The sequence below is a fragment of the Euprymna scolopes genome, chromosome 10 (genome assembly GCF_053919585.1).
Source record: "Euprymna scolopes isolate OS-2025 chromosome 10, ASM5391958v1, whole genome shotgun sequence".
Classification (NCBI taxonomy): domain Eukaryota; kingdom Metazoa; phylum Mollusca; class Cephalopoda; order Sepiida; family Sepiolidae; genus Euprymna; species Euprymna scolopes.
The window spans coordinates 63,334,876-63,351,194 of NC_136491.1; the positions used below are offsets into that span (position 1 = coordinate 63,334,876).

Consider the following 16,319-nt stretch of genomic DNA (forward strand, 5'->3'; position numbering starts at 1 on the left):
TTCTTAACAAATAGAAACTTCCAAGTACGGATGGACAACACTTATTCAGTCCAAAAAGATCAAGAAATGGGGGTCCCCCAAGGCAGTATCCTGTCTGTCACCCTCTTCAACATTAAAATAAACAATATCATAAAAAACATAGACCCAGGAATTGAAAACGCCCTATACGTGGACGACCTACTTATATACTACCAATCTAAATATATACAAACAGCCGAACGCAAACTACAACTCTGTCTGAATAAAATAAACAAATGGGCCATAGAAAATGGATTTACATTCTCAGAGGAAAAAACTAAATGCATCCACTTTTGCAAATTACGAAAATTCCACCACGACCCCAACCTGAAACTGGATAACAAGAACATCCCACTCACCGACCAACATAAATATTTAGGTATTATATTCGATAAAAAATTGAACTTTATACCGCATATAAAATATTTAAAAGCAAAATGCCAAAAGACAATGCAATTGATCAAAGTCCTAGCACACACCGATTGGGGTGCAGACAAAGTCACATTATTGAAATTATACCAAACTCTAATCAGATCTAAAATGGACTATGGATGCTTCATCTATGGAGCAGCAAGGAAGTCCTACATAAAAGAACTAAATACAATCCATCATCAAGGATTAAGATTAGCCTTGGGAGCATTTAGAACCTCTCCAGTAGAAAGCCTCTATATAGAGGCCCATGAGCCTCCACTGATTCTAAGACGACAGAAGTTAGCGCTACAATATTACCTAAAGCTGGTATCGTGTCCAACAAATCCTGCATACCAATGTACCCTCCACCCACAATACACACATCTCTTCAACAAGAAAGAAAATATCATCAAGCCCTACAGCCTCCGGATAAAAAACCTTCTCACAGAAGCCCAAATGGACATTACAAAAATACATAAATATAACAAATCAAAAACTCCACCCTGGATGATCAAACAACCACACATAATATTAAAATTAAATAAATATCCCAAAACGAAAACCCACCCATCAACCTTCCATGAAGAACTACTTATCATCCAGAATACATACAAAGAATATACACAAATTTACACTGACGGATCAAAAGATGGAGATAAAGTAGGATGCGCAGCCATCCACAAAAAAATAAAACTAAAGAAAAGGCTCCCAAACGAATCTTCTATTTTCAGCGCAGAAGCAACAGCCATAGATTCGGCACTGAATATAATAACCAATGATGACCATCAAAAATATATCATATTTACTGACTCACTTTCAATACTCATATCTCTAAAAGAAAAAAAAATGACAAACCCACTTATTACAAAATTGCTAAACAAAATAGATGCCATAACCATGAAAAAAAACATTATCTTTTGCTGGATACCAAGCCATATCGGCATATACATGAATGAACAAGCAGATAAGGCAGCAAAGGAAACTCTGCAACAAAACCACATAAGTGGAAAAATCCCCTATACAGACCTAAAGACTAAAATAAACACATTTTTGAAGAGAAAATGGCAAGAAAACTGGAGCTCATGCACCAAAAACAAACTATTCCAAATAACACCAAATATTGGAACGAGAAACACCAAAAAGTTAACAAGAAAGGAAGAGGTAGTAATGACCAGACTGCGAATAGGTCACACTCACATCACCCACTCACATCTACTAAAAGGGGAGGAGACACCAAACTGTATAACGTGTCAAGAACCCTACACAATACACCATATACTGACAAACTGCATTGACCTTGAACAAATCCGAACAAAGTATTACCAAGAAAAAAATCTGAAAACAATATTAAACAAGATTGATCCCCAAAAAATTATCAATTTTCTGAAAGAAACTAAAATATACTCAAAAATATAAGGAAAGACCCCCCCCCCCAAAAAAAAGAAAAACCTTAAGAAGAACAAACCAATATTTAACACAACATAACGAACCTTTCGGCATTAAATGACCCCAAAGTGGTTGATATGCCGTAAAACAGAACAAACAAACAAACAAACAAACTTTCTCTCTATGTCCAACTCCACTCTTTTTCTCTTCCCCAATTCTCTTCTTATTTTTACCCATAATAATTGTTAATACCTGTAATTCTTTTTCTTCATTTACAAAAATTTATAATGCCTTTATTCATATGCAAAATTTTGGAATACTTCAAAAGAAAAGGTTTTTATATTTTGTATAAAGATATTGAACAAGCAATAAGAAAAATTGAAATTAAAAACAAAAATCAAAACTAGACATTTTTCCAATTTTGATCAATTTGATATTTACAAAACCACTTGAAATTAAACATTTGTCTGGAGATATTAATTAATGCATTCATTTAATTCCTGATCAATTGTCACTCATTTTATTTGTAAAATAAACTACTTTATGGTAGTTTTTGGTAGCCTAAGTGTCATGAATCTGAGTCAGATTGTTTTGTAACTTTTTACATTTGTTAGGTTAAACTTGTACCCTATAACTTCTTATTCTCATTAGATTAAATTGTTATTTAAAAAAAATGCAATTTATTTTAAAAATGAACATCATTGTTATATTTATGTTTCGCTCTCACCTTTATAATTTGTGTTGATGGTTAGTGTTTAATTTGTTATAATTTTATTTAATTCTCAAATATTAGTAAAAAAATTCAAATTTTGTCATAAAATAGTGCATTAATGTTACCGATTTTAGAAAAGAATTTGACATAAGAATCACTAATATTCCATTTTCCTTCATTTTTTCACAATGCAAGTGAAAAATTATCCAATGTATGCATTATGGTAGAATTTAATTTGAAATTTGTGCCAAAAATATTTTACTTTTTTTGTATTAAAATACATTTATTCTTCTATAAACATCATTGGCAATTGAGAATCGATTAAGAGCAGCACACAAATATTTCATTTTTTTAAGACACGTATAAATTTTTCCAAGTGTTCAGTTGACATTCATTGCAATATTTGATGTCAGTTTTAAGCAAACTTTTAAATTGATGGTGGCCATCAACGAGATGTAGTGTAAGAGTTATTTGATTGAATATATTGCCAATTAGAACAGTCTATAAATGACAACCAATTTACAGTTGCACTGAGCATTTTCCAGTCTCTGACAATAACTCATGTTTTATGGTACATTTTCTGGTTCAATTCTCCTCAAAAACTAATAATTCTTGAGCACTGTTAAGACATACAAATGTTCAATAAATGTTCTCAAAATTTAATAACATCTTGTTGTCCTTCATCATTAAACATTCCACCCATCATTTCTCTTAAATCAGCAAAACTTTGAATGCTAGAAACTTAAATCCTTATCAATTCTTGAATTGTCAATTATATGGTTGGATGCTAGTGAAATAAGGAAGCTGTTGATAAATAATCTGAATAATACAATTAACAAACAATTTCTTGTATTAATTAATTTAAAATCTAATTGAACACTATCATTATTGCCATTTCTTTTAAGATGGTTTTTGTGTATTTACATTTACAATATCAATTTCGTTGTGTTTTCTTTAATTATTTTTTTTTATAAAATGACAAACTAGGTGGCATTATACAGCATGGATCAAGTGATGACAAATCTGGTCTATCTCTTTTGGCTCTTAATTTCTTCATTCTATGCACTTTTGATGCACAGTCAATATATCTATAAAAGTAAAAATGTCTGTGTGTGTGTGTGTGTGTGTCTGTGTCAATTTTCAGTCTAGAGACTCGAGATTTGACATAAGGAGTATTGAGATTTGGGAAAATCTTTTTAATTGGTTTTTGGCCATAAATTTGGCTGTCAAGGGATCAAAGTTGAACGATTTGACCTTTGAAAACTCTACCAAACTCCTGCACCAATTTTGTGTCTAAGCACTTGAAAATTTACATATAGGTTACTTAGACATGGATCAAACTTTTTAATTTGATTTGAGCCTCAAAAAATAAATGTTAAGGGGTCAAAATTGGGGTCAAAGTTAAAAAAAAATTGACCTCTGTGGTCTCTACCAAATTACTCAGCCAATTTCTGGTCTTAACATTTGAAATTTTACGTAATGGGTATTCAGAAATAGGGAAATTTTTTTAATTTGGCAAAACTGGAAAATTTGGCTGCCAAGGGGTCAAAGTTCAAAAGATTTGACCTTTGCGGTGTGTAGCAAACTACTCAGCCAATTTTGAGTCTAAACATTTGAAATTTATACATAATGGATATTCAGACATGCGGCAAGCATTTTAATCAGTTTTCTGGCAAAAATTTTGCTGCTAAAAGGTCAAAGTTGAAAGAGTTGACCATTGCAGATTCTACCAAATTTCTCCGCCAATTTTGGGTCTAAAAACTTGAAATGTTAGATGTAGGAAACTTGGACATAGGAAAAACTTTGTATTTTGATTTGAGACCAAAATAATAAATTTTAAGGGTTAAAATTGGGGTCAAAGTTAAAAAAAATTGACCTCTGTGGTCTCTACGAAATTACTCAGACAAATTTTGGTCTAAACATTTGAAATCTTACATAAAGTGTATTCGCACGTAGGGCAAGTTATGAACAGTACATAGGGTCCGAGCAAAGCCGGGCTGAACTGCTACTAATTTATAAAGATTTAAATCAAATAAAAATTACAAAATTTTCTTGCATTGTAACATGCAAGAAAATTTTGTAATTTTTATTTGATTTAAATCTTTATAACACATATGCTACATAAGTCATTTCAACTGAAAACACATTATTTCCTAAGTCAACTATGATACCATCAATGAAACTTCTTTGAGTCTTATGCTCAGTAAAACCATAATGCAATGACAAAGATATCTGACTTCTAGTGACAAAAAAGTCCAGATGAAAATTCATAATCAGCTTGTACATGTTCAATATCAACAACTTCATCCATATTGTCAAATTTGACTGTTGCAGAAAAAAACACTGGCATTTGTAAAATTGACATCAGTAATTATTCCCATAATATCATTGCACAGTCCTTTATTTACATGAATATTTTGTCTCAAAATTCTGCAGGTCCCACTAGTAATCATTAATATACTGTTCTTCAGGCCTTCTATTTAAGTTGTATAATTTTAGTACTTTTTACCACGTTTATGTGATTTGAACACTTTTCTTCACACCGTTAAATTTGAATTGCTGAACATCTGATAATGAATCTTTATTAAAAACTGGGGCATTTTCACAATATAATTTCATGTGTACCTTATTGTTGGCACTCTAAATGCCAAAAATAATGATTAACTTTGTTCAGTCGACCATTGTCATTAAGTATAACTAATTTCATAAATTCCAGAAAACTGTGATTAAAATGTTCACTGACTGCAACAATATCATTATTATTTATTTGTCCAATTTTTTTTATTTTTGCCATTTAATGTTTCTAAAAATTGATTAAAATCTGTCAGAAAATATTCATTGCAACAAAGTGTCAAGAAAAATGTCGACACACCATGACATTCATCAAATGTTTGCAAATATTTTTTGAGAAATGCTTTAGATCCACATATATTAAACATCATCCTTGACAAATTTCCTTCGAATTCTTTCTTTCCTTTTGTAATTTGCTTTTAAATTCACTAACAGTAATTTTTGACATTTTGGTGATTTTCATGGCTGCATAAATGAACTATCGATGTCAGCACAAAACATGAAATATCTTTCCAAAATCTTGGATCACAATGATTTAATAGATTACCTATGAACATATATGGCTTTACTTTGCCATATGGGCATTCATTTGGAAACATTTGAAATTTATCTTTGGTATACAAATTAGGAAAACAGAGTAATTATAATTGTCGATCATTATCAGTAAGCAATTTTCTCTCAATTGAAGTCATTAATTGATGGCAAATTAGGAACTCCTTTATTTTTTATATTATTTTTGATATTATACCGACAGGATTTACAAATAAGGAAAACTATAGTTCAATTAGATAATCACTAATGTTTCCTGCAGCACAAGTTTTAATATTTAATAGTATTCATCATGTGAATATTTAATTGAACAGCATAATGCTAATATTTAATAGAATAGCATCATATTAATATTTAATAGAATAGCATCATATTAATATTTAATAGAATTCATCATATTAATATTTAATAGAATAGCATCATGTTAATATTTAATAGAATAGCATCATGTTAATATTTAATAGAATAGCATCATGTTAATATTTAACAGAATTCATCATGTGAATATTTAATAGAATTCATCATGTGAATATTTGATAGAATAGCATCATGTTAATATTTAATAGAATAGCATCATATTAATATTTAATAGAATAGCATCATGTTAATATTTAATAGAATAGCATCCTGTTAATATTTAACAGAATTCATCATGTGAATATTTAATAGAATTCATCATGTGAATATTTGATAGAATAGCATCATGTTAATATTAAATAGAATTCATCATTTTATTATTTAATAGAATAGCATCATGTAAATATTTAATAGAATAGCATCCTGTTAATATTTAATAGAATAGCATCATGTTATTATTTAATAGAATAGCATCATGTTAATATTTAATAGAATTAATCATATTAATATTTAATAGAATAGCATGATGTTAATATTTAATAGAATAGCATGATGTTAATATTTAATAGAATAGCATCATGTTAATATTTAATAGAATAGCGTCATGTTAATATTTAATAGAATCCATCATGTGAATATTTAATAGAATAGCATCATGTGAATATTTAATAGAATTCATCATATTAATATTTAATAGAATAGCATCATGTTGATATTTAATAGAATAGCATCCTGTTAATATTTAATAGAATAGCATCATGTTAATATTTAATAGAATAGCATCATGTTAATATTTAATAGAATTCATCATGTTTATATTTAATAGAATAGCATCATGTTAATATTTAATAGAATTCATCATGTTTATATTTAATAGAATAGCATCATGTTAATATTTAATAGAATAGCATCCTGTTAATATTTAATAGAATAGCATCATGTTAATATTTAATAGAATAGCATCATGTTAATATTTAATAGAATAGCATCATGTTAATATTTAATAGAATTCATCATGTTTATATTTAATAGAATAGCATCATGTTAATATTTAATAGAATAGACTCATGTTAATATTTAATAGAATAGCATCATGTTTATATTTAATAGAATAGCACTATGTTTATATTTAATAGAATAGCATCATGTTAATATTTAATAGAATAGCATCATGTTAATATTTAATAGAATAGACTCATGTTAATATTTAATAGAATAGCATCATGTTAATATTTAATAGAATAGACTCATGTTAATATTTAATAGAATTGACTCATGTTAATATTTAATAGAATTCATCATGTTAATATTTAATAGAATTCATCATGTTAATATTTAATAGATCTTATCATGTAAATATTAAATAGAATAGCATCATGTTAATATTAAATAGAATAGCATCATGTTAATATTTAATGGAATAGCATCATGTTAATATTTAATAGTATTCATTATGTTAATATTTAATAGAATAGCATCATGTTAATATTTAATAGTATTCATTATGTTAATATTTAATAGAATAGCATCATGTTAATATTTAATAGAATAGCATCATGTTAATATTTAATAGAATTCATAATGTTTATATTTAATAGAATGGCATCATGTTAATATTTTATACAATTCTTAATGTTAATATTTAATAGAATTCATCACATTAATACTTACTAGAATAGCATCATGTTTATATTTACTAGAATAGCATCATGTTAATATTAAATAGAATAGAATCATGTTAATATTTAATAGAATAGCATCATGTTAATATTTAATAGAATAGCATCATGTTAATGGTTAATAGAATTCCTCATGTTAATATTTAATAGAATTCCTCATGTTAATATTTAATAGAATTCTCCATGTTAATATTTAATAGCATTCATCATGTTAATATTTAATAGAATTCATCATGTTAATATTTAATAGTATAGCATAATGTTAATATTTAATAGAATTCCTCATGTTAATATTTAATAGAATTTATCATGTATATATTTAATAGAATAACATCATTTCATCTATTTAATAGAATTCATCATGTTTATATTTAATAGAATTCATCATTATGTTAATATTTAATAGAATTCATTCATTATTATAATATTTATTAGAATAGCACCATGTTAATATTTATTAGAATAGCATCATTTTAATATTTAATAGAATTTATCATGTATATATTTAATAGAATAACATCATTTCATCTATTTAATAGAATTCCTCATGTTAATATTTAATAGAATTCCTCATGTTAATATTTAATAGAATTCCTCATGTTAATATTTAATAGAATTCATCATATTAATATTTAATAGAATTCCTCATGTTAATATTTAATAGAATTCATCCTGTTAATATTTAATACAATTCATCATGTTAATATTTAATAGAATAGCACCATGTTAATATTTATTAGAATAGCATAATTTTAATATTTAATAGAATTCATCATGTATATAGTTAGTAGAATTCATCATGTTAATATGTAATAGAATAGCATCATGTTAATATTAATAGTATTCATTATGTTAATATTTAATAGAATAGCATCATGTTAATATTTAATAGAATTCATCACATTAATATTTACTAGAATAGCATCATGTTAATGTTTAATAGAATTCATCACATTAATATTTACTAGAATAGCATCATGTTAATATTTAATAGAATTCATCACATTAATATTTACTAGAATAGCATCATGTTAATATTTAATAGAATAGCATCATGTTAATATTTAATAGAATAGCATCATGGTAATATTTAATAGAATTCATCATATTAATATTTAATAGAATTCATCACGTTAATATTTAATAGAATTCACCATGTGAATATTTAACAGAATTCATCACGTTAATATTTAATAGAATTCACCATGTGAATATTTAACAGAATTCATCATGTTAATATTTAATAGAATTCCTCATGTTAATATTTAATAGAATTCCTCATGTTAATATTTAATAGAATTCATCATGTTAATATTTAATAGAATAGCATCATGTTAATATTTATTAGAATAGCATCATTTTAATATTTAATAGAATTCATCATGTATATAGTTAGTAGAATTCATCATGTTAATATGTAATAGAATTCATCATGTTAATACGTAATAGAATAGCATCATGTTAATATTAATAGTATTCATTATGTTAATATTTAATAGAATAGCATCATGTTAATATTTAATAGAATTCATCATGGTAATATTTAATAGAATTCATCATATTAATATTTAATAGAATTCACCATGTGAATATTTAACAGAATTCATCACGTTAATATTTAATAGATCTCATCATGTTAATATTTAATAGAATAGCATCATGTTAATATTTAATAGAATAGCATCATGTTAATATTTAATAGAATAGCATTATGTTAATATTTAATAGAATAGCCTCATATTAATGGTTAATAGAATTCCTCATGTTAATATTTAATAGAATTCCTCATGTTAATATTTAATAGAATTCCTCATGTTTATATTTAATAGAATTCATTATGTTAATATTTAATAGAATAGCATCATGTTAATATTTAATAGAATAGCATCATGTTAATATTTAATAGAATTCATCATGTATATATTTAATAGAATAACATGATTTTATATATTTTATAGAGTAGCATCATGTTAATATTTAATAGTATTCATCATGTTAATATTTAATAGAATAGCATCATGTTAATATTTTATAGAATAGTATCATGTTAATATTTAATGGAATAGCATCATGTTAATATTTAATAGCATAGCATTATGTTAATATTTAATAGAATTCGTCATGTTAATATTTAATAGAATTCATCACATTAATATTTAATAGAACAGCATCATGTTAATATTTAATAGAATAGCATCATGTTAATATTTACTAGAATAGCATCATGTTAATATTTAATAGAATAGCATCATGTTAATATTTAATAGAATAGCATCATGTTAATATTTAATAGAATTCATCATGTTTATATTTAATAGAATAGCATCATGTAAATATTTTATAGAATTCGTCATGTTAATATTTAATAGAATAGCATCACGTTAATATTTACTAGAATAGCATCATGTTAATATTTAATAGAATTCATCATGTTGATATTTAATAGAATAGCATTATGTTAATATTTAATAGAATAGCATCATGTGATTATTTAATAGAATAGCATGATGTTAATATTTAATAGAATAGCATGATGTTAATATTTAATAGAATTCATCATGTGAATATTTAATAGAATAGCAATATGTTAATATTTAATAGAACAGCATCATGTTAATATTTAATAGAATAGCATCATGTTAATATTTACTAGAATAGCATCATGTTAATGGTTAATAGAATTCCTCATGTTAATATTTAATAGAATTCACTATGTTAATATTTAATAGAATCCATCATGTTAATACTTAATAGAATTCATCATGTTAATATTTAATAGAATTCATCATGTATATATTTTATAGAATAACATCATGTTAATACTTAATAGAATTCATCATGTTTATATCTAATAGAATTCATCATGTTAATATTTAATAGAATAGCATCATGTTTATATTATTAGAATTCATCATGTTAATATTTATTAGAATAGCATCATGTTAATATTTAATAGAATAGCATCATGTTAATATTTAATAGAATTCATCATGTTTATATGTAATAGAATAGCATCATGTTAATATTTAATAGAATTCATTATGTTGATATTTAATAAAATAGCATCATGTTAATATTTAATAGAATAGCATCATGTTAATATTTAATAGAATTCATCATGTTTATATTTAGTAGAATAGCATCATGTTTATATTTAGTAGAATAGCATCATGTTAATATTTAATAGAATTCGTCATGTTAATATTTAATAGAATTCATCACATTAATATTTACTAGAATAGCATCATGTTAATATTTAGTAGAATGTATCATGTTAATATTTAATAGAATAGCATCATGTGAATATTTAATAGAATAGCATCATGTTAAAATATGTTAAATATTATTTCATTACCTGTCAGCAACATTGTTTAAACATTGCCTACTTTATTATAATGTAACATTACGGAATTCATGGGGAAAAAAGTATGAACTTGGTAACTCTTAGAAAGAAAAAAATTGAACTTAATAATTTTTTGGTACGTCAGTAGTTTACATTATTTCCTAAATTGTGTTTGTTTTACAATCAATAACAGGACAAAAACGTAGTAAAATTTAACAAAGATATAAAAAATAAATCTTATTAAAGATAAGATAAGTTATTCTGTTACCTACATGGATAAGTTTTATGATACTGTAAAAGTTGAAGTTAACTTTAAAATCCTATCTAAGAAATAGCATTGTCTGTAAATTGTAGAAATATTCTTATTTTTACCATTAATAAAATTCTATTTGTGTATATATTTAATGTAAAATAAATCTGTAGCAAACTAATTTTTCCTTATGAAAAAGCTGCACAGAATTGCATTAGCCTTTTTTTTAATACAAAACTGGAACATTATTATATTTAAATAAAAACTAAAAAATAAAATATAAGATTAAACAAAAAAAGCATAAAAATTGTATCGTGAATGTAACTATGTCACAGTCTCATGTTATCACTTCTTTGTTTACAATGCATCAAAACAATCCTGTATATGCCATCAATAGAAATCTGACAACCCTAGAAAGATGTCATGACCACATGTGCTAAAAATGGCAACGATCATTTTCAAACAACCAAGAAAAAACACAAAACTTAATCAAAACAAAAGACTATTATTTCAAACCTAGATTAAAATAAACACAGCTAATAAACACCAAAGACGCTTTTGACTATAAGTAATACAATATGAAAGTAATTATACTCATTCATTTGTTTATCAACCTAGTTAACTGTAGCATGAACAGCTTTCCATAAAACAACCATCTTCACAGAAAAAAATGCAAAAAAACTAGGAGTCTCCTGAAATGCGACTTTGACACTCCCAGTCAAGGAGTCCAGCAACTGATGAAACTCAGCAGCAGTAGTTGAAACAGCTCTTTTCATGGCTAACTCTCATAAACTGCGATCCAAACAGTTTTTTCAGAACTAACTTTCAACACTTCACTCTCTGCTACTGCCTGTCTTCTGAGACTTTCGTCTACAGCTAGTTACTCCTGCAGCATCTAGCTTACTTCCAGTGGCTCCAGCTCACTCCTGTGGTTCTTGATGCCTGGCTACAAGCTTCGGTTCCCATCGGTGTCCAACGACTTGTTTCAGTGCCCACTGATGTCTAGCTGTTCGTTCCAGATGAGACACCTGTTCTCGATTCGGCTGATCTTGATATCCATCGCAAAAAATTTAACATTTTCGCTTGAATACCCATCATTTTTAACTGAACATTGTTTGTCATCCTTCTTTACCTTGTGGCTACCTTAAGAGTTGTATGGTCGATTGGCACCCTCACACCTTTTAGCCCTCTACAGCACTTGTACAAGTCTCATTTTACATTTTGTGATATTCATTATGGTATAAATCAGTTGTTTAGTGATATTTCATTCACACACATAAGGACAAAAGCAACATAATGCACAACATACTGTCAGAAATAAATTCCTATATTAAAAAAACGTATATGATGATACAAAAGGATGTATTATACCATATTAATGTAAGTGTATGTTACATTATCATACATCCAACAACTAATAATGAATTGCATTATAATATACACTAAATAAAGAAAAGAAAGCCTACATTAGTTTTTCATACAGCATTTTCATATATAACTTATTTCAGTTTTCTAATCCTCTAATAATGATGCGATTACTTGGACCTTATTTAAATGTGTGAACCTTGAAATGAGAAAGTTCTAGAATGAATCATTAAAAATGTGATTGTAACAATAAATGATTTGACAAAAGAATGATGATTAACTATGAAAAATACTATATAATGAATGTATGTTTTTATATATGAAAAATAGTATATAATGAATGTATTTTTTAAATATGAAAAATATTATATAATGAATGTATGCTTTTAAATATGAAAAATATATATAATTAATGTATGTTTTTAAATATGAAAAATACTATATAATGAATTTATATTTTTAAATATGAAAAATACTATATAATGAATGTATGTTTTTAAATATGAAAAATACTATATAATGAATGTATATTTTTAAATATGAAAAATACTATATAATGAATGTATGTTTTTAAATATGAAAAATACTATATAATGAATGTATGTTTTTAAATATGAAAAATACTATATAATGAATGTATGTTTTTAAATATGAAAAATACTATATAATGAATGTATATTTTTAAATATGAAAAGTACTATATAATGAATGTATGTTTTTAAATATGAAAAATACTATATAATGAATGTATATTTTTAAATATGAAAAATATATATAATGAATGTATGTTTTTATATATGAAAAATACTATATAATGAATGTATTTTTTTAAATATGAAAAATACTATATAATGAATGTATGTTTTTAAATATGAAAAATATATATAATTAATGTATGTTTTTAAATATGAAAAATACTATATAATGAATGTATGTTTTTATATATGAAAAATAGTATATAATGAATGTATGTTTTTAAATATGAAAAATATTATATAATGAATGTATGCTTTTAAATATGAAAAATATATATAATTAATGTATGTTTTTAAATATGAAAAATACTATATAATGAATGTATTTTTTTAAATATGAAAAATACTATATAATGAATGTATGTTTTTAAATATGAAAAAAATACTATATAATGAATGTATGTTTTTAAATATGAAAAAATACTATATAATGAATGTGTTTTTTTAAATATGAAAAAATACTATATAATGAATGTATGTTTTTAAATATGAAAAAATACTATATAATGAATGTATGTTTTTAAATATGAAAAAATACTATATAATGAATGTATTTTTTTAAATATGAAAAAATACTATATAATAGATGTATTTTTTTTAATATGAAAAAATACTATATAATGAATGTATTTTTTTAAATATGAAAAAATACTATATAATGAATGCATTTTTTTAAGGTATCAATCTCCAGTATACATTTCCGTTACGAAGACACAGTCACTAATGTTGACCATCCGTTTGCTTGTGGCTTCATGCTTAAAAACCTTTCTGCAGACAGCACTGACTCTCGTTGGCATCCCACTATTTTGGACAGCAATGAAACCCTATTGCATAAGGCAAGTTGAGGCTATTGTTTTCCCTTTTAACCATTTTTATTTATTTTTAAAGATTTTTTATGTATATTATATATGTTTATTTCTGTATGCATTCATCATATTATTGTAATCGATATATCATTAATAATGTTATTTTGGTTGCAGTGCGAAATCCAAAAGCATTTTTTCCATTTTTTAACAGAAGTCAAGGTTATTTTGTTGTTAGTTTAACAAAAATCTGATGCATTTCTATCCATATATATTTTCTATTATATTTCAGAATTTTTAAGATGAGAATTGATAGTTTATATTATTTGGACTATGGTTCTCATCTTGGATGTTATTTTCATAATGCATTTGAAGAAGGTGGGCGAATAAATCAGCCAAAAGCAGATGTCTGATCTTCTTCAAGTGCGTCTTGTCGAATTTAGGAATTTTTTGTCATATTCGGGAATCTAAATAGAATTTCAAACAGAACTGGTATTAACTCAACTGCTTCCTTAACTGATTTCTCCATCAAAAGTTATTCTAACTTTATATCTAACTTCATAAACCTGATCCTCAAGATCACCATGGAATATGTGCCTACATTAGGGATAGCTTACCCTATAGAAGGGTCATCTCCAAAGAAGACCCTAAACATCCTTACATATGCTTTAGAGTAGCACTTACTGATAGCACAGCATTTATATTTGCCCTCTACTGTTTCCACAAGTTGCCACATTTGAGCGTATCATGGAGTTGCTATTTTTGAGAGTATCTATATATCTATAAAAGTGAACGTGTCTGTCTGTCTGTCTGTCTGTGTACATTTCCCTACGCAATAACTCTGTCAATTTTTAGTCTATAGACTTGAAATTTGAAATACCGGGTACTGATATTTGGGAAAATCAATGTGACGGGTGTCAGCCAGAAATTTGGCTGTTAAGGGGTCAAATTTCAACGATTTGACCTTTAAGAACTCTACCAAACTCCTCCGACAATTTTGGGTCTAGAGACTTGAAATTTTAGATATAGGTTCCTTGAACCTGGATCTAATTTAATAAAGTGATTTGAGCCCGAAACTATAAATTTTAAGGAGTCATAATAGGGGTCAAATTAAAAAAAAAATTTACTCTTTTTTTTTTTTTTTTGCTCAGCATACACCTCCAAACACCCGGGCAACGCCGGGCTGAAATGCTAGTCACTGAGAAAATTAATTATGCACTGTCTGCTCATTCTTCAGCCAACATTCACGTCTGTGGAGATTTAATGTTTAATAGTTAGTCCATTCAAGCAAAACAGATGACGAAGTGGAATTTTGGCATGATTTCTTCCTTGCTTATGACCTAATACAGATTGTCAATGAACCCTATCAGATACGCAATGCTGATGGACAATTTGCGAGTCTTCTAGATCTTTTTCTAAGTACATGCTCTGAACAATGCTTAATCTCAGTTCTGTCTCTGCTTGGATCTTTTGATCACGCAGTATAACAAAACCACAAATATCCCTCTCCATTGAACAGTGCATTGATAGCTGATTTTTAACATTCATATTAGAAATACCCCTAGGATCCACGTTTTAAAATAATGCACCCTTTATAGCACCCAACTTAAGTAAATAGTTAATCATCATCATAGACAGTTAATGCCATTCAAGAAATTTCAACCAAAACTGAACAACCAGCCATGCTATACCTCTGAATGTGCTGCTGCCATTGCATATAGAACCCACTACATCAATTGCTTTGAATGCAATAGATGTTTAAAAACTAAAGTTGCATTTAGGACTGCCAGTAATCACTGCAAAAGGATTATACAAAATGCAAGGGAGTCATACACTCAGTCCATCAAGTCCCAAATAGCAAAACAGAAGCTTAGTTCGCATAAGTTTTGGCAAATAACAAAGTCCTGATTAGATGTATGTTTTCTACCCAATGATCATCAATGAGCCTGAGGCGATCAGGGTTATCTATATCCTGAATTTCTTCCCAAGACCAAAAATAATTTGAGCAACATCCACATATCTGTCTATGATGTTGCCAAACTCATCAAGAACCTTATGTCAGAAAAGTAACTAAATCTAACAATATTCAAATCATAGTGCTCAAAAAGCTGTAACTAGAA

General features: G+C 26.4%; 1 protein-coding gene across 5 annotated transcripts in view; it reads left to right on the forward strand.

The window, feature by feature from the left end:
- LOC145286018 (intermembrane lipid transfer protein VPS13A-like) overlaps positions 1–16,319 on the forward strand; it is a 965,259-nt gene that overhangs the window by 156,946 nt on the left and 791,994 nt on the right. For all 5 annotated transcript variants that reach the window (XM_080134633.1, XM_080134635.1, XM_080134636.1 and 2 more), the window contains exon 7: positions 14,074–14,232. In XM_080134633.1, coding sequence (XP_079990759.1) covers positions 14,074–14,232 — 159 coding nt within the window. The remainder of the gene's footprint in view (positions 1–14,073; positions 14,233–16,319) is intronic.